The sequence below is a fragment of the Poecile atricapillus genome, unplaced genomic scaffold (assembly GCF_030490865.1).
Source record: "Poecile atricapillus isolate bPoeAtr1 unplaced genomic scaffold, bPoeAtr1.hap1 scaffold_111, whole genome shotgun sequence".
Classification (NCBI taxonomy): domain Eukaryota; kingdom Metazoa; phylum Chordata; class Aves; order Passeriformes; family Paridae; genus Poecile; species Poecile atricapillus.
The window spans coordinates 140,275-157,316 of NW_026709003.1; the positions used below are offsets into that span (position 1 = coordinate 140,275).

At 67.1% G+C, this 17,042-nt stretch overlaps 3 protein-coding genes across 8 annotated transcripts; 1 reads left to right on the forward strand and 2 right to left on the reverse strand.

Moving 5' to 3' along the window:
- Nucleotides 1-2,100: 2,100 nt before the first annotated feature.
- Nucleotides 2,101-4,409, forward strand: PQBP1 (polyglutamine binding protein 1). 2 transcript variants are annotated; one of them, XM_058828624.1, is made up of 7 exons: nucleotides 2,101-2,105; nucleotides 2,213-2,300; nucleotides 2,918-3,029; nucleotides 3,344-3,453; nucleotides 3,536-3,640; nucleotides 3,740-3,800; nucleotides 3,887-4,409. In XM_058828624.1, exons 2-7 carry the CDS (start codon nucleotides 2,234-2,236, stop codon nucleotides 4,035-4,037), a joined length of 606 nt encoding a protein of 201 aa, XP_058684607.1. In that variant the 5' UTR covers nucleotides 2,101-2,105; nucleotides 2,213-2,233; the 3' UTR covers nucleotides 4,038-4,409. The 2 variants fall into 2 exon arrangements, with proteins under 2 accessions (XP_058684607.1, XP_058684606.1); XM_058828623.1 differs by lacking the exon at nucleotides 2,101-2,105 and having other exon boundaries at nucleotides 2,156-2,300.
- A 77-nt stretch (nucleotides 4,410-4,486) lies between these two features.
- On the reverse strand, nucleotides 4,487-8,713 carry FTSJ1 (FtsJ RNA 2'-O-methyltransferase 1). 5 transcript variants are annotated; one of them, XM_058828616.1, is made up of 12 exons: nucleotides 8,603-8,694; nucleotides 8,212-8,298; nucleotides 8,016-8,143; nucleotides 7,657-7,726; nucleotides 7,311-7,407; nucleotides 6,490-6,568; nucleotides 6,359-6,411; nucleotides 6,178-6,231; nucleotides 5,984-6,086; nucleotides 5,808-5,891; nucleotides 5,085-5,236; nucleotides 4,487-4,818 (listed from the first exon to the last, which is right to left on the reverse strand). In XM_058828616.1, exons 3-12 carry the CDS (start codon nucleotides 8,134-8,136, stop codon nucleotides 4,516-4,518), a joined length of 1,116 nt encoding a protein of 371 aa, XP_058684599.1. In that variant the 5' UTR covers nucleotides 8,137-8,143; nucleotides 8,212-8,298; nucleotides 8,603-8,694; the 3' UTR covers nucleotides 4,487-4,515. The 5 variants fall into 5 exon arrangements, with proteins under 5 accessions (XP_058684599.1, XP_058684598.1, XP_058684600.1 ...); XM_058828615.1 differs by lacking the exon at nucleotides 8,212-8,298 and having other exon boundaries at nucleotides 8,603-8,713; XM_058828617.1 differs by lacking the exons at nucleotides 8,212-8,298; nucleotides 8,603-8,694 and adding an exon at nucleotides 8,478-8,504.
- Nucleotides 8,714-9,156: 443 nt separating this feature from the next.
- PLP2 (proteolipid protein 2) lies at nucleotides 9,157-17,022 on the reverse strand. Its single transcript, XM_058828622.1, has 9 exons — nucleotides 16,781-17,022; nucleotides 15,979-16,051; nucleotides 15,132-15,206; nucleotides 14,905-14,969; nucleotides 14,185-14,319; nucleotides 10,410-10,562; nucleotides 10,082-10,177; nucleotides 9,862-9,949; nucleotides 9,157-9,562 (listed from the first exon to the last, which is right to left on the reverse strand). Exons 2-9 carry the CDS (start codon nucleotides 16,010-16,012, stop codon nucleotides 9,543-9,545), a joined length of 666 nt encoding a protein of 221 aa, XP_058684605.1. The 5' UTR covers nucleotides 16,013-16,051; nucleotides 16,781-17,022; the 3' UTR covers nucleotides 9,157-9,542.
- Nucleotides 17,023-17,042: the final 20 nt, after the last annotated feature.

Genomic DNA, 17,042 nt, shown 5'->3' on the forward strand with positions numbered 1-17,042 from the left:
TGTGACCCCTGGGTGACCTCTCAGTGACCCCTGCGTGACCTCTGGGTGACCCCTGGGTGACCCCTGACCTCTCCCGTGACCTCTGGTGCCTCTCCCGGGGTTTCCGACCTCTCTTGGTGGCCTCTCCACCCTCAGGGACTCCTGGTGGCCTCTGCTGGTGACCTTTGACCTCTGCTGGTGACCTTTGACCTCTGCTGGTGACCTTTGACCTCTGCTGTCCTGTGGGGCCTTTGGTGCTGACCCCTGACCTCTGCCCCCCACTCGGCCGCGACCTTTGCACTGTGACCCCCCCGTGACCCCCCCGTGACCCCTCGTGACCCCCCGTGACCCCCCGGTGACCCCCCCGTGACCCCCCGTGACCCCCCCCGTGACCCTCCCGTGACCCCGCGGCCGCCTCAGGGACCCCCCTCCCCCCCCCCCCCCGGTGACCTTTGACCCCGGGACAGAGCTCAGAGCTTCAATAAAACACAAAAAACACAAAACCACAAAACCACAAAAACACAAAAAACACAAAAAACACAAACCCACAGCGAGCGCCGGCCCCGGCGGCGTCACCGCAGCTCCGGGGGGAGCCAGGGTGGGCTCGGTGTGAGCGCGGGGGCTGCGGGGCCGTGGCCGTCTGTGTCCATCTGTCTCTGTCTGTCCGTCTGTCTGTCTGTTTGTCCGTGTCTGTCTGTGTCTGTGTCTGTCTGTCTGTGTCTGTCCGTCTGTCTGTCTGTCCGTCCGTCTCCCGGGGCTCGTGTCCGTCTGTCTGTCCGTGTCTGTCTGTCTGTTTGTCTGTCTGTCTGTGTCTGTCTGTCTGTCCGTCTGTCCGTGTCCGTCCGTCTGTCTGTCTGTCTGTGTCCGTCTGTCTGTCTGTCTGTGTGTCCGTCTGTCTGTCACCCGGGGCCCGTGTCCGTCTGTCTGTCCGTCTGTCTCTGTCTGTCTGTGTCTGTCTGTCCGTCTGTCCGTCTGTCCGTGTCCGTCCGTCTGTCTGTCCGTCTGTCCGTGTCTGTCTGTCCGTCTGTGTCCCTCTGTCTGTCCGTCCGTGTCCCTCTGTCTGTCTCTGTCCGTCTGTCTGTCCGTGTCCGTCTGTCTGTCCGTGTCCGTCTGTCTGTCCGTGTCCGTCTGTCTGTGTCTGTCCGTGTCCGTCTGTCCGTCTGTCTGTCTCTGTCTGTCTGTCCGTCTGTCCGTGTCCGTGTCCGTCTGTCTGTGTCTGTCCGTGTCTGTCCGTCCGTGTCCGTCTGTCCCCGGTGCCGCCGTTTCCCGAAGCTGCGGAAACACCGCGGAGACCGCGGCCCCCCCCAACATGGCGGCGCCCGTCTGGGCCACGCGCGCGCCCGCCGCGGTGCCGCGCGCTGATTGGCTGAGCGCCCGTCCCGCCCTGTTGGCTGATTGGTCGGGGCGGGGTCACGTGACGAGAGGCGCGGCGGCGCGGCCGGGCGGTTACCGGGGCAACGGGGGCGGGGCCAAGGGGGCAGCGCGGTCACGTGAGCAGCTCGACTTCCGGGGGGATCCGGGACAACCGGGACCGAACCGGGACCGTACGGGGGTAACCGGGACCGAACGGGGGGTAACCGGGACCGTACTGGGGTAACCGGGACCGAAACGGGACCGTACGGGGGTAACCGGGACCGTACGGGGGTAACCGGGACCGAACGGGGGTAACCGGGACCGTACTTGGGTTACCGGGAGGTTACCGGCACTGCCGGGGGCATCCCGGGGGGTTCTTGGGGCGCTGCGCGGTTCCCGGGGACGCTCAAGAACGTCGAGATCGTTCTGGGATTCCCGGTGGGAGTTCCGGGGCTCTCCGGGGTTACCGGGAAGTTCCGGGGGGCATTCAGGGGGTTCCTGGCACGTTCGGGGGTGTCCCGGAGGGATCCGAGCTCTCGGGGGTCTCCCGGGACTGACCAGCCCCGTCCTGTGCCCCCGCAGCTGGGTCCCGGTGCTCCCGGTGTGTTCCCGGTGTTCTCCCGGTGTTCTCCCGGTGTTCTCCCGGTGTCCTCCCGGTTCTCCCGGTGTGTTCCCGGCGTTCCCGGTGTGTCCCCGGTGTGTTCCCGGTGTGTTCCCGGTGCTCCCGGTGCTCCCGGTGTGTTCCCGGTGTGTCCCCGGTGCTCCCGGTGTGCTCCCGGTGTGTTCCCGGTGTTCTCCCGGTGTGTTCCCGGTGTGTTCCCGGTGTGTCCCCGGTGTCCTCCCGGTTCTCCCGGTGTTCTCCCGGTGTCCCGGTGCCGATTCCCGGTGTCCCGGCCGGGCGATGCCGCTGCCCGTGGCTCTCCAGTCCCGCCTGGCCAAGCGGGGGCTGCTCAAGCACGTGGAGCCCGGTGAGAACGGGGGGGGGTCCCGGGGGTCCCGGTGAGAACGGGGGGGGGTCCCGGGGGTCCCGGTGAGAACGGGGGGGGGTCCCGGGGGTCCCGGTGAGAACGGGGGGGGGGGTCCCGGTGAGAACGGGGGGGGTCCCGGGGGTCCCGGTGAGAACGGGGGGGGGGGTCCCGGTGAGAACGGGGGGGGGTCCCGGGGGTCCCGGTGAGAACGGGGGGGGTCCCGGGGGTCCCGGTGAGAACGGGGGGCTCTGGGGCAGGGCCGGGGGTCCCGGGGCGGGGCTGTGAGGGCGGGGCTGGGTGTGGCTCTGGGTGTGGCAGTGGGTGCTGGGTGTGGCTCTGGGTGTGGCAGTGGGTGTGGCTCTGGGTGCTGGGTGTGGCAGTGGGTGTGGCTCTGGGTGTAGCAGTGGGTGTGGCAGTGGGTGCTGGGTGTGGCTCTGGGTGTGGCAGTGGGTGTGGCTCTGGGTGTGGCAGTGGGTGCTGGGTGTGGCTCTGGGTGCTGGGTGTGGCAGTGGGTGTGGCTCTGGGTGTGGCAGTGGGTGTGGCACTGGGTGTGGCTCTGGGTGCTGGGTGTGGCTCTGGGTGTGGCAGTGGGTGGGGTCTCACCCTGCCCCGCCCAGAGCCCGAGGAGGAGATCATCGCTGAGGATTACGACGATGCCCACGTGGATTACGAGGCCTCGCGGCTCGAGGGGCTGATGCCGCCCTGGTACAAAGTGATCGACCCCACCTGGTGAGACCCCTCCCCACTGTGGGGGCTCCAGGGGGGCTGTGGGGACCCTGTGGGGCTGTGGGGACCCTGTGGGGCTGTGGGGACCCTGTGGGGGCTGTGGGGACCCTGTGGGGGCTCCATGGGGGCTGTTGGGACCCCTAAGGGGGCTGTGGGCACCCTGTGGGGGCTGTGGGGACCCTGTGGGGACTGTGGGGACCCTGTGGGGCTGTGGGGACCCTGAGGGGGCTCCATGGGGGCTGTGGGGACCCCTGTGGGGGCTGTGGGGACCCTCCAGGGCCCAAAGGCCCCCCCAGCCCCTGCTGCCCCCTCCCCAGCGGGCTGCCTTACTACTGGAACGTGGAGACCGACCTGGTGTCGTGGCTGTCCCCCAACGACCCCAACTCCGTCATCACCAAACCCGCCAAGAGGCTCAAGGGGAACCCAGGTGGGTCTGGGAGGGGTCCCCCAAAGCCCGAGAGGGAATTTGGGGCTCCTGTGGCGCTGCCTGAGCCCCGGTGCCCCCACAGAGCCTGAGGAGCCCCCCGAGAGGAGCCACGAGAAGGAGGAGCCGCCGCGGGAGCGCCGCTTTCACCGGCGTGAGGAACTGGCGCCGTACCCCAAGAGCAAGAAGGGTATGTGGGGGGGTCCCCTGCGATTTTGGGGGGCTCTGAGCGTTCCAGGGGCCGCCAACCCCCGAGCCTGGGCTGCGCTGACCCCCTGTGTCCCCCCAGGCAGCCGCAAGGACGAGGAGCTGGACCCCATGGACCCCAGCGCTTACTCGGACGCACCCCGGTACGGGAGGGGATAAAGCAGGGGGGGTTTTGGGGTGCCCCAGGTTTTGGGGGACCCCAGTGACCCCTCTCACGGTGTCACGGCAGGGGGACGTGGTCCACGGGGCTCCCCAAACGCAACGAGGCCAAGACGGGCGCGGACACGACGGCGGCCGGGCCCCTGTTCCAGCAGCGGCCGTACCCCAGCCCCGGCGCCGTGCTCCGCGCCAACGCCGAGGCCTCGCGCGGCAAGGACTGAGACCCCCGGAATTGGGGTCCCCCCGATCCTCGGGGACCCCCCCAAACTGGCACCGTCTGCTCCAGGAACCTCCAGAGCTCAGGGGAGCCTCTCAGCCCCGAGCCTGGGCGAGCCCCTCGGATCTCGCTGGGCTCCCTCAAACCCCAGGAACCCCCAAAGTTCAGGGGCTCCCCCGGGGCCCCCCAAGCCTGAGGGGATTCCCTCAAACCAGGGGGGACCTTTCAACTCTGCCGAACACCGAGGGGTCCCTCAGACCCCCTGGAACACCCCCAACACCTCAGAGGATCCCCCCAAACCCCTCCCAGACTTCCAGGACCTCTCACAAACCCCGAGGTCTCCCTGGGCTCCTCCTTTTGTTGCAATAAAGGCGCCGCAGCCCACAGAGAGTGGAATCAAGGGGGGTTTATTGGGGGGTCCTGGGGGGCTGCATCACGGGGGGGCCGTGCCTTGCACACCCACGAGGGCTCTTGCACAGGTTTCAGTCCAAGAGACAGAGCTGGAGCAGCTCCTGGCTCGGGGGTCCCTCCCCCTGGCTCGGGGGTCCCTCCCCCTGGCTCGGGGGTCCCTCCCCCTGGCTCGGGGGTCCCTCCCCCTGGCTCGGGGGTCCCTGCACACTCACAGGGGTCCCCACTCCAGGCTCCTGCAGCTCTGCCTTGTCCCCCTCGTCCCCCCACGAGGGTCTCGGGGCCCCCCCCCGGCGCAGCTGACAGGCCCGGGCGTAGGGTGGGGCGATGGGGGGGGCAGGGGGGGGCACGTAGGTGTAGGGCTTGTCTGGGTCCAGCTGTGGGGAGAGGGCCCAGTGCAGCCCAGTGCCTCCCAGTGCAGCCCAGTATGGACCAGTGCCTCCCAGTGCAGCCCAGTATGGACCAGTGCCTCCCAGTACGGACCAGTGCCTCCCAGTACAGCCCAGTGCCTCCCCTGAACCCACCAAAGGTAAGCAGGGAGTCCCCCCGGGGACCCCACTGCCCTCCCAGCACTGCCCCACACCACAAGGACCCCCCCAATCCCTCCCAGTCTGTCCCAGTCCCTCCCAGTCCGTCCCAGTACCTGCAGGGGGTAGGTGCGGTCGGGGTCGTAGGCGCTCAGGTCCCCGCAGGCCACGAAGGGGACAATGACACGGGAGGGACCCGAGAGCTGGGACAGCGCCAGGCCTGGGGGTGGCATTAAAGGGGGGCTGGGGAGCACCCCAAATTCCCCCTCTCCAAAATGGCAGGGACCCCACCCCTCAGAGACCCCAGAATCCCCTCAGAGACCCCAGAATCCTCTCAGGGACCCCAGAATCCCCCCAGGGACCCCAGAATCCTCCCAGGGACCCCAGAATCCTCTCAGGGACCCCAGAATGCCCCCAGGGACCCCAGAATCCCCCCAGGGACCCCAGAATCCTCCCAGGGACCCCAGAATCCTCTCAGGGACCCCAGAATCCTCTCAGGGACCCCAGAATCCCCCCAGGGACCCCGGAATCCTCTCAGGGACCCCAGAATGCCCCCAGGGACCCCAGATTCCCCCCAGGGACCCCAGAATGCCCCCAGGGACCCCAGAATCCCCCCAGGGACCCCAGATTCCCCCCAGGGACCCCAGAATGCCCCCAGGGACCCCAGAATCCCCCCAGGGACCCCAGAATCCTCTCAGGGACCCCAGAATCCCCCCAGGGACCCCAGAATCCTCTCAGGGACCCCAGAATGCCCCCAGGGACCCCAGAATCCTCCCAGGGACCCCAGAATCCCCCCAGGGACCCCAGAATCCCCCCAGGGACCCCTCAGCGCCCCTCACCTGCCTCGGGGTCCAGCAGGGGATTGTCCATGGTGGGCACGAAGCCCTCGGGGGGGCTGTAGCCACGGCACACCACGAAAGCCTCTGCAAGAAGAGGTAATTGGGGGGTGCCCCAAGCTCAGGGGGGGTCTCCCCAAAGCTGAGGGGGGTCCCCAGATATTGGGGAGGGGTCTCACCAATGCTGGAGTTGCGGCTGCTGCGGGGTTTGGCGCAGGTGACGTCGGGGAAGAAGAGGCGCAGTTGGGAGTAGAGCAGGGTCACATCCTTCCCCCGGAAAATCTGGGGGAGCCAGGGGGGTCAGCACCCCCTTTCTGGGGCCAGGGGGGCTCTGGACCCCCCTCATTTTGGGGGGATCCCTCCATGGACTCACTTTAGCCACAAAAGTGCCGCCTTTCTTCAACACATGGGTGGTGATGTTCAGCGCCTAAGGGAGGAGAGACCCCCCCAAAAGGGGGATTTGGGGGAGTCTGGGGGGGGGACTTTTCCCTCAGGGGTTTGGGGGGTCCCCAGGAGGCCGAGGGGGGAATTGGAGGGGGCTGATCCGCACTTACTGCCAGCAGCAGCTGGGCCTGGATGTACTCGTCCAGGTCGTGCAGCCCTGTTACTGTGGGGGCAATTTGGGGGGTCAGGGGGGCTTTGGGGGGTTCAGGCGTTTCCCCAGGCTCCAGCCCCCCAAACTCACCGTCAGGGGCCCCGTCACAGACCACCAGGTCAGCCGGGTGCCCCTCAAAGTGCCGCTGGATCTCCTGGGCTGTGGAGGCCTGGGGGGCACAGGGGGGAAATGGGGTCTGGGTGGGGGTCTGGGGGGCAGCAATGGGGTCTGGGGAGCAGAAATGGGGTCTGGGGGGCACAAATGGGGTCTGGGGGGGACAGAAATGGGGTCTGGGGGGCAGCAATGGGGTCTGGGGGGCAGAAATGGGGTCTGGGGGGGGCAGAAATGGGGTCTGGGGGGCAGCAATGGGGTCTGGGGGGCAGCAATGGGGTCTGGGGGGGGCAGAAATGGGGTCTGGGGGGCAGCAATGGGGTCTGGGGGGGCAGAAATGGGGTCTGGGGGGCAGAAATGGGGTCTGGGGGGCAGCAATGGGGCCTGGGGGGGCAGAAATGGGGTCTGGGGGGCAGCAATGGGGTCTGGGGGGCAGAAATGGGGTTTGGGGGGCAGCAATGGGGTCTGGGGGGGCACAAATGGGGTCTGGGGGGCAGAAATGGGGTCTGGGGGGCAGCAATGGAGTCTGGGGAGGAGAAAAAATGGGGACTGGAGGGGGAATATGGGGACCTGGGGTACCTTGGGGAGGGAAAACGGCGTCTGAGGGAGCCCTTGGGTGGAAGAATTTGGGTCTGGGGGTCCTGGGGGGAAATTGGGGGTGATCTGGGTGGGAAGGGGAAAATGGGGTCAGGGAGGTTGGGAAGGGTCCCCAGGGAGGAATATGGGGTTTGGGGGGAATCCAGGGGTATCTCAGGGGGCTGCAGGTTTTGGGAGGGTCTGCGGGAGCAGGGGGTCCCCACCTTGGTGATGTCCCCCTGGATCTGCAGCACCCCCGGGAGCGGCGCCATGGCCTGGAGATCCACGGCCACCACCTGGGCTGGGGACCCCTCGGAGCCCCTGGGGGTGTCAGGGGGGACCCTCAGTGCCCCTCCAGACCCCTGGGAAAGCCCCCCTCCCAAACTGGGATTCCCAGTCCTCCCAGTTCACCCAGCCAGACCCCACAGCAGGATTCCCAGTGTCCCCAGCTGGGACCCCCAGTCCTCCCAGTCCCCAGCCTACGATGCCCCCAGAGTAGCACCCCCACACCTCCCCAGTTTGGGACCCCCAGTGCCCCCAGTTTGGGACCCCCAGTGCCCCCAGTACCACCTGAGGTGCCGACTCAGCACTTGGCTCCAGCTCCCGGGGGCGGCACAAAGATCCACGGCCCGGCGGACCCCTGGGACCCCAGTGACACCAGTTAGACCAGTGACACCAGTGATCCCAGGCCCTGGGACCCCAGTGACACCAGTGACCCCAGTGACCCCTGGGACCCCAGTGACCCCAGTGACCCCTGGGACACCAGTGACCCCAGTGACCCCAGTGACCGCAGTGACCCCAGTGACCCCAGTGACCCCTGGGACCCCAGTTACACCAGTGACCCCAGTGACCCCAGTGACCCCAGTGACCGCAGTGACTGCAGTGACCCCAGTGACCCCAGTGACCCCCGTGCCCCAGTTCCCCCGTACCCTGGAAGAGCTGGAAGCGCTGCTCCAGCTGCAGCAGTTTGAAGGCGCTGCGGGCTCTCCAGCCGCCCTCCTTGGCCAGCCTGTAGTAAATGTCGCGCTTGTCCTTGGAGGAGCGGCCCATGGCGACCCTGCAAACACGCGGGGTCACCACAACCCGGGCACCCCGACCCGGCCCCCGGGCTGCAGCATCACCCACCTGCGATGTCGCAGTCTCCACACAGTTCTTTATTTATGTGCCCTATTATTTATTTGTACCTTGTGCTGTTCATTTGTAGGTCCTACCCTAAACAAACCACTGTTTATACGAGAGATCCCAGGGAGATCCTGCAGCTCCAACACAAACACGGGTCATGGGGCGTCCCCCCGGGCTGTTCAAACCACTAGAAACCCCTTAAATCGCATTAATTTCGATCGTCTTAGTTTTATATTAAACCCGACAGTCAAAACTCCCCGAGCCCTCACCGAGCCCCTGCGCATGCGCCATCGCGGCGTTATCGGCCCTGGCGCCAGCGCAGCCCCGCCCTCCCGGCTCCCGCTCCCCCTCACAATCCCCCGCCCCGCCCGGCCCCTGCCGCCCGCCGCGGTACCGGAACGCGCCGAGGAGGGGCCGGAGAGGAGCCGCAGGAGGAACGGAGGCGGCGGGAGCGGTGAGGGCAGAGCGGCGGCTGAGGCGGGCGCAGGGCGCGTGCGCGCGGCGGGAGCGGTGAGGGGAGGGCGCACGGGGGGGGGGTGTGGGGGGGGGGGTCCTTTCGGCGCTGCGCATGCGCGGGGCGGGGCGCGAGCCGTGTGGCGGTTTCCCGCCTTTTTCTGTGAGGGGAGCCGGGGACGCTGCGCGGCCTCTTCCTCTGCGCGACGCCGGAGCCGGGAGATCTGGAGGGGTTTTCTCCCTTTTTCTGCGAGGGGACGGGGAGTTTCTCGCCCTCGAACGTAAAGAGATGGGGGAGGGTCTACCTTCCTTTTTCTGTGGGCGAGGGGGGGGGGTCTCCCACCCTTTTTCCATGAGGGGAGAGGATTTCCCAGCTTTTCTCACCAGGCGGGAACCGTGATGGGAGAGGGTTTAGGGCACGCTGGGAGCTGTAGTCTGCAGGGCTTGGGGATCCATTATGGGGGCTCCCTCAGGATCTACAGACATCCCTCGAAAAAACCACTGGAACCGTAAATGCAGTAATAAAAACCCTTTATTTCCCAATATATTGCCCCCAAAAACCTCCCGCTGGCTGGGGAGGGGGAACACCCCAAAAACTAACGGAGGCACCTCAGAAACTGAGGCAGGCACCCCAGAACCCGTGAGAGGCAAAGGCACCTTTAAACCTGAGGAGGGTCTCCCCAGGAGGAAAACGAGGCACAGGCGGTTCAAGGCACTTGTGAAGGCGTTTGGTGGAGGGGCAACCCCTGAGGGACCCCCAGATCTACTCCTGTCCCACCCCGGGGGGACCCAGGCGTCGGGACCCCTCAATAATTTAAGGCTGGGGGTCCCCCTGCGGTGGGGGAGGTTTGTGGAGGTCTCCGTTTGGTTTGCTGGGTTTTTCAGGCACCGTCTGGGGATTCTGCAGGGGGACAAAGTGGGGGGATTAGTTACAACCCCAGGGACCCCCAAACCCTCTGGGGACCCCCAAACCCCCAAGTTTCCCCCAGTACCCTCACCAGGGCAGCAAGCCCTTCCCAGTGCTCCCACTCCCCACCATAAGTGAGGAACCCCCTTCCCAGTGCTCCCACTCCCCACCATAAGTGAGGACCCCCCTTCCCAGTGCTCCCACTCCCCACCATAAGTGAGGAACCCCCTTCCCAGTGCTCCCACTCCCCACCATAAGTGAGGAACCCCCTTCCCAGTGCTCCCAGTACACACCAGTGGGGGCGGCAGTGTGGCCCTGCCGGATGGGGAGGGTGATGTAGGCATCGTATCCCAGGAGGATCCCGGCCAGGATCCCGAACACCTGCGGGTAGAGAGGGTCAGAGAAACCCAAAGTTCCCCTGTATCCCCCCAAGCCTCCCCTGCACCCCCCCAGCCCCTCTCTGCAGCCGAGGGGGGATCAGAGCCCCCCCAGCCCCCTGAATTCTGCCCTCACCCCTCCTGCGATGCCGGCGCCGTCCCGGTGGCCAACAATGACGATGAGGGAGGTGATGAGGAAGAGCAGAGCCCCGATGATGCAGCGCATGAAGTCCTGGGGACACAGATGGGACTCCTCAGAGACCCCCAAACCTTCTGGGGACCCTCACACTTCCAGGGATTCCCCCCCAAAACACCCAAAGTGTCTGGGGACCCCCAACCCCCAGGGGCGCTCCCTCCCTCAGCCACCGCAGGACCTCCCAAAGCCGTCCCCAGCCCCCAGTGCTCCCTGAAGCCCCTCTAATCCCCCTCAGTGTCCCCCAGCCTCGCCCCACGCCCCCACTCACGGTCCAGCCCCAGTGCAGCAGGGTCAGCCGGGGGGGCAGGCGGCAGCTCCAGGCCAGCAGCACCAGTGCAGCGAACAGCAGCTCCACCGCAGCCAGCCCCGCGTAGCCGGAGCGCGACGCCCCGAAGCAGATCAGGGTCAGCACGCACAGGATCTGTGGCGGCAGGAACGGATGGGATCCTTATGGCCTGGGGGGCACCCACAGCTCCTCTGAGCCCTCCCCAGAGACCCCCCTATGCTGTGACAGGTACCCCGTTATACAGGCACAGCACTTCGAGAACGGGCACAGTGTGCCCTACAGATCTACAGGGAACCTACAGATCCCTGGGTTCCCTGGAGGAATAAAAAGGGACAGCGGGAGACCCTGCGTGATGCATTCAGAGACCCCTATAACACTGCCCATAGACCCCATGCAGGGCCTATATGTAACTGCCGGAGAAACACCTACAGCAGCTCCTAAACAGATCCGGAGTGATATCCTGCAGGGCCCTGCAGGTTCTGGGCTCTCACCTAAAGGCTCCTGGAACACCTCCTTCATTGCCACCGGGGGTCACCTCCCGGTGTCCCGGAGCGCTCCCCACGGGCCCTCGCGGGCTCCCGCTGGCCCCGCGCCCGCCCCCGTGGGCGGTGGGACAAGGGCGCCGCTGTGGGAGCGCCGGGGCGGGGCCGTCTCCCGGCAACGGTCACCATGGCAACGGGCACAACAGCCACCGCCCCCTCTCCCCCCCCCCCCCCTTCAAGGGGCGATGGCGCGGGTGGGACCGCCACGCTGGGGGCTCTTAAAGGAGCAACTGCAGAGCCCGGAGTCCCTTAAAGGGGCCGCTCCCGCCGTGACGCGCCCGGGCTGGCGCAATAACGGCTGGCACGGCGGGCCCGGGCACCGCCCAAACCCCCCCTTCCCCCCGGGAACGGACCCAGACATCCGGGCTCCCTCCCCACCCCTTTCAAACCAGGGCCCCCTGGCCCTGCCCTTTCTCACCTTCCCTGCCCCATCCCCCGTTTCCCAAGGGCGTTGCCCCTCCACGCGCCCGGAGCGGGAGCGGGAGGCGCGGGGGGAGCGCGTGCCTGTGGTGTCCCATGGCAGAGGGGACAGCGCTGCGGGGCTGTCACCCCCAGGAGCCCTGGGTCCCTCAGTGCACGTGTCGGCGGGAACCCCGAGCACCCCGAGAGTCGGGCATCCCTCCCGGAGGGGACCCGGTTTCCCGCCGCCCCCCCAAACTGGGGACCCACGGTATTCCCGATCCCTTTCAAAACAGGGACTCAGGCATTCTATCAACGCCCAAAATTGCGATCCTGGCATCCCGCTGCTCCGCCCCTCCACAAAAATAGGGGACCCACGTGTCGTGGTGCCCCCTCAGACCCCCCAAAAGGGGGATCCGCGTATCCTGCTGCCCCCCTCCCAGTATTCCAGACATCCTGCCCCGCTCTCAAACCAGGGGTTTGGGCATCCTCCTGCCCCCCCGAATGAGCCCCTGGGCGTGCGCCCTCCCGAAAGAACCCGGGTCCCGAGTCATGCTGCCCTCCCTCTCCAAACAGGGACCGGGGCATCCCGATCCTCCCCGCGGCCCGGGCAGGAGCCGGGTGTGTCCCGGTGCGTCTCCCCTCCCGGGGGTCCCCGGCGCCCCCGCCCGCGGTGCCCCCGCCCGCGGTGCCCCCCGTGTCTCACGATCTCGCCGATGAGCACCAGCCCCTTGCGGGTCCGGCTGAAGGCGAGGCAGGTGCCGGGGCAGCTCTGGGCCCCGCTGGACTCCATGGCGGGACCGGGCGGCACCGAGCGGGCGGTGGCAGCGGGGGGGCCCCGGGGGAGCTGGCACCGCGCGGGGGGGGCGGGGCGGGGCCTGGCGGCGCGCGCCAGCGCCCGATTGGCTGCCGGGGGCACCGGGGGCGGGGCCGGGGGAAGCCCCCATTAGCGATTGGCAAAGGGGGAGCCCCGGGGGCCGTCACGTGACCGGCGGTGGGGGAAACCCCCGCGAGGGGGTCCCCGGGGGCGGGGCTGGGAGCGGGGAACCCCCGTGATGGTTGAGTAGGGGGTCCCGGGAGGAGGAGCTGAGGGTGGGCGGGGCTGGGAGCGGGGAACCCCCGCGATGGTTGAGTAGGGGGTCCCGGGAGGAGGAGCTGAGGGTGGGCGGGGCTGGGAGCGGGGAATCCCCTGGGACTGGCGGTGGGCGGGGCTTGGCGCGGGGGAAGCCCCCGGAGGTGCTGGGACGGGGGCCCCGAGGGGGTGGGGCTTGGAGGGGGCAGGGCCTGGGGGGTCGTAGAATTTGAGGGGCTTTGGGGGTCCCTAACGGGGTTTGGGGAGCACTAGAAGAGTCTGTGAGGGTCCCTGGGGAGCTTGGGAGGATCTGGAGAGATCCAGAGGAACCTGGGGTGGGTTTCGGGTCTCTTGGGGTCCCCAGGACGGTTTGGGGGTCTCCAAGGTTCCTTTCCCCGGGGCCGTTTGGCCTCTCTCGGTTTTGGGGTGACTCAGCCGGATGTGGGCAGCGCCCTGCCCGCCGGATGCTGGGGATGGAAGGGGAGGGGGGGCGCGGAGTCTTCACGGGAAATGACTCAGGGAGGTACCGGGGGGGTCCCCACATTTATTTAACACCCTCAAAAATGGGGGGGGGGACAAAACCTCCGTGCGGCCCCCAGAACGCGGGGAGAGGGCTTTGCATAGCTTGAAGGGCGTCCCCGCCAAAATGGGGCCACCAAAATGACCCCCCGAGCTGGGGGTGGTCCCCTAAAGCACCAAAAAATGGGGTGCGGTGTGGGGGGGCATCTCACTGACGTCACCTTCCATTTGCAGGGGGTCCAGGGGACAATCGGGGGGAGTCAGGGGTGCAGCCCCCCCACGAGGCAGAAGCAGGGCTCCCCCCGCGGGGAGCTGCCCACGCACAGCCGCAGCACCCCCCGCGCCAGCGGGTTTGGGGGAGCCCCTGCGGGGAAAGGGAGGGGGGCGTCACTTCCCTGGGGGGGGGCAGGACCCGACCCCCCCCAACCGGGGGGGGGAAGCTTGGGGAGCTCTGGGCTGTACCACTTCTGCAGTTGGTGGGGGGGCACTGGGGTATCTTACTGAATTTGGAGGGGCAATGGACTGTACCACCTAATGGGGGGGGCACTGGGATATACCGGTGTGTTTTGGGGGGCTCTGGGCTGTACCACTGCGCTGGCGGGGGGGGTGATTTGTACAGCTGTGTTTTGTGGGGGTCCCTGGATGTCCCAGTGACTCAGGGGGGCTCTGGGGTGTCTCCCTTAGGGGCAATCCCACCCTGTCCCCATATGTCTGGGGGTCCTGCCCTGTCCCCACTGAGCGGGGGGGCCCCATGGGGACTTTGGGGGGGCAGAGCAGGGTCTCACCGCGGGGACGACGCAGCAGCAGGCGCAGGCGGCTGCCCCCGCCCCGGATCCGGGCCAGCGCCTGCGCGTGGCTCATCCCGGCTGTGGGGGCCCCATTGATGGCCAAGAGCTCGTCACTGACCTGCCCCCCCCAAGGGACCCCCAAAAGTTACAGACCCCCCCAGACCCCCACAACCCCCCCAGACTCCTTAGAAGCCCCTCCAGAGACCCCTGTTGCTCCCCCCAGGACCCCACATTACCCCCAAACCGCATCCCCCAACCCCCAGCCACAGCCAGGAGCCCATAAACCCCCCCTGAGCCCCCCCAGTTCCTGACAGAATCCTGACAAGCCCTCACTGCCCCCCCAGCCCCTATTGCTCCCCTCTCCCCATGCCCCTCCCAGCTCCTTTCACCCCCAACATTCCCCCCGGGACCCCCAGAGCCCCGCAGATCCCCCGTACCTGGATGCAGCCGCAGCGCTGGGCCGGGCCCCCCTCGCGCAGCCCCCGCACGAAAACCCCGGCGGGGCCCCCCCGGAGGCTGAACCCGAAACCCCCCGGGCCCCGCGGCAGCTCCACTGCGAATGGGACGGGGTCCTGGGCCCAGTAACACCAGTTACACACCAGTTACACACCAGTTACACACCAGTTACACACCAGTCACACAGCGACAACGAACCAGGAACACACGGGTTCCACAGCAGTAACTTACACACCATTAATAGAACATTAATGCACCAGTATCACACCAGTAACTGGCCATTAACACACCAGTATCACACCAGTATCACACCAGTATCACACCAGTAACTGGCCACTAACACACCAGTATCACACCAGTATCACACCAGTAACTGGCCATTAACACACCAGTATCACACCAGTATCACACCAGTATCACACCAGTAACTGGCCATTAACACACCAGTATCACACCAGTATCACACCAGTAACTGGCCATCAACACACCAGTATCACACCGGTATCACACCAGTATCACACCAGGCAGCTCCAGTGCAGACAGAGAGGAGGGGGACGGGTGTTCCCGTGGCCCCAGTAAACACCAGTTGCATACCAGTAAACCCCCCAGTGCCCTTACACAGCTGCATCCCAGCCCTCCCCATTCCCTCCCACTGCTCCCAGTATCCTTCCCAGTTCCCTCCCAGTGTTCCCAGTCCATACCTGTGGCCAGGCCAGGCTGCAGCCCGGTCCCCTCCCAGCACTGCTGGGACTCCCCAGCTCCTCACCTGGCGGGAGAGAGGGGTGGGCTCGGTGCTCCCATTGCCTCCCAGTATATCCCAGTAACACCCAGTATAGCTGAGTAGCCAGCAGGGCTCTCTGGCCCCCTGCTCCCGGGGCCAGCAGCCCAAATCCCCCTGCCCTCCCAGTGCCCCCAGTGCTCCCAGTACCAGTGGGCAGCAGGTCCCGGGGTTCAGGGCCCACAAAACTGGTGGCAGCCACGGGCTCAGGGGGGGCTCCAGGGCCTGTGAGGAGGGGACAGGGCATCAGTGCCTCCCAGTGCCTCCCAGTGCCTCCCAGTGCCTCCCAGTGCCTCCCCCAGTGCTCCCCAGTCCCATGCCAGTCCTTCCTTCCCTGTGCAGCCCAGTTCCCTCTGTGCCTCCCAGTCCTTCCCAGTATGCCTTCATCCTCTTTCCCAGTCTCCCCAGCCTCTTGACTCGCCCTGCCAGTGCCCACAAGCCCCGTCCCAGACCTTCTCCGTGCCCCCCAAACCCTCTCCCGTTCCTTTCCAGTGCCCCCAGTCCCTCTCCGAGTCCCTCCCAGCACCCCCAGTCCTCCCCCAGTCCCTCTCCCAGTGCTCCCAGTCCAGACGCACCCAGGCTCCGCAGCAGCAGCAGCAGGTCCCCGTCCTGGGGCCGGATCTGGGGGGGTCCCCGCTGCCCCCAGGGTGGGGGGGGGCTCGGGGCGGGGGGCGGCGGGGGGGGGCGGCTGTAGCGCAGCACGCAGGAGCCCCCCACCACCACCACCACACTCACTGGGGGGGCACCCCGAGTCAGGGACCCCCCAGAACTCGGGAAACCCCCAGGTGAGATGGGACCCCCCCAAAGGACACGGGGGCAGGGCAGGGACCCCCACAGGGGACACGGGGACCTCCCAAAAGGTGGGACCACCCTGAAGGGCTTGGGACACCCCTGGGGGAGGGGACACACCCCAGGCAGGGACCCCCCTCCCCCCCAGGGGTGACTGACCCCTCCTGGGCTTGGGGACACCCCAAATCCCGCCCCTCCCCCTGCTCACCGCTGGGCCCTGGCGGTGCCTCCGGGGGCGGCATCGGGGCTTGGGCCCCCCCCGGGCTGTGGGGGGGCTGCACCTGAGGGCACCAGTGCTCCCAGTAACCTCCCAGTGCTGTTTGTATCTCACCCAGTTCCCTCCCAGTCTGCCCCACATCATCCCAGTGCCCCCCAGTGCACCGCATATCCCCTCCCAATGCCCCCCCAAGCTCTCCCAGTGTCCTCCAGCCCCCTCCCAGTGCTCCCAGTCCAGTCCACACCATCCCAGTTCCCCACAGAACTCCCAGTGCCCACCCCCAGTGCTTCCAGTGCCCCTCTCAGTGTCCCAGTTATCTAACCAGTCTCCCCTAGCACTCCCCAGTATGACCCCCAGTGTTCCCAGTATCCTCCCAGTATCTCCCCTGAGCTGCCAGCATCCCCATGACGCTCACAGCACCCTCTCAGCCCTCCCAGTATGTCCCCAGTATCCTCGTGTCCTCCCAGTGCTCCCAGTTCACCCCAGTCCTTCCAGTAACCCCCCAGTGCTCCCAGTTCACCCCAGTCCTTCCAGTAACCCCCCAGTGCTCCCAGTTCACCCCAGTCCTTCCAGTAACCCCCCAGTGCTCCCAGTTCACCCCAGTCCTTCCAGTAACCCCCCAGTGCTCCCAGTTCACCCCAGTCCTTCCAGTAACCCCCCAGTGCTCCCAGTTCACCCCAGTCCTTCCAGTAACCCCCCAGTGCTCCCAGTTCACCCCAGTCCTTCCAGTAACCCCCCAGTGCTCCCAGTTCACCCCAGTTCGCCCCCGGCCCCTCCCCCTCCCCTCGGGTACCGCCGCGGGGTCGCCACGGCAACGCGCGCGAGGCCGGCGGGCGCGAGCGGCGGTGGGACGGGCTGATCGACGGGCGGATCCGCCAATCAGCGTCCGCCGCACGGGAAGAGGGGGCGGGGCAGGCCCCCGTGACAGCACCGATAGGTGGAGGCTCCACCAATCAGCGGCCGAAAAGTGCGCGGGGCTGTGGCGGAGCAAAGGCTGCTGGGAGTTGTAGTCCAGCTCAAGCAGCTCCCTCTCTCTCCCACAGGGCCCCGCGGCG

Bases quoted from the DNA above. Each gene is read 5' to 3' on its own strand.
- PLP2 (XM_058828622.1), bottom strand. From the start codon at position 16,012: ATGCCGCCCCCGGAGGCACCGCCAGGGCCCAGCG. The intron at 15,207-15,978 runs GTGAGCAGGGGG...CCCTCCTCACAG, and splicing joins GGCACCGCCAGGGCCCAGCG to GCCCTGGAGCCCCCCCTGAG. The intron at 14,320-14,904 runs GTATGGACTGGG...TACTGGGCCCAG, and splicing joins GCAGCCTGGCCTGGCCACAG to GACCCCGTCCCATTCGCAGT.
- PQBP1 (XM_058828624.1), top strand. From the start codon at position 2,234: ATGCCGCTGCCCGTGGCTCTCCAGTCCCGCCTGGCCAAGCGGGGGCTG. The intron at 3,454-3,535 runs GTGGGTCTGGGA...GTGCCCCCACAG, and splicing joins GAGGCTCAAGGGGAACCCAG to AGCCTGAGGAGCCCCCCGAG. The intron at 3,801-3,886 runs GTACGGGAGGGG...GTGTCACGGCAG, and splicing joins GCTTACTCGGACGCACCCCG to GGGGACGTGGTCCACGGGGC.
- FTSJ1 (XM_058828615.1), bottom strand. From the start codon at position 8,136: ATGGGCCGCTCCTCCAAGGACAAGCGCGACATTTACTACAGGCTGGCC. The intron at 5,892-5,983 runs GTGAGACCCCTC...CTCTTCTTGCAG, and splicing joins CAGCCGCAACTCCAGCATTG to AGGCTTTCGTGGTGTGCCGT. The intron at 5,237-5,807 runs GTGAGGGGCGCT...GCCATTTTGGAG, and splicing joins CCTGCTGGACCCCGAGGCAG to AGGGGGAATTTGGGGTGCTC.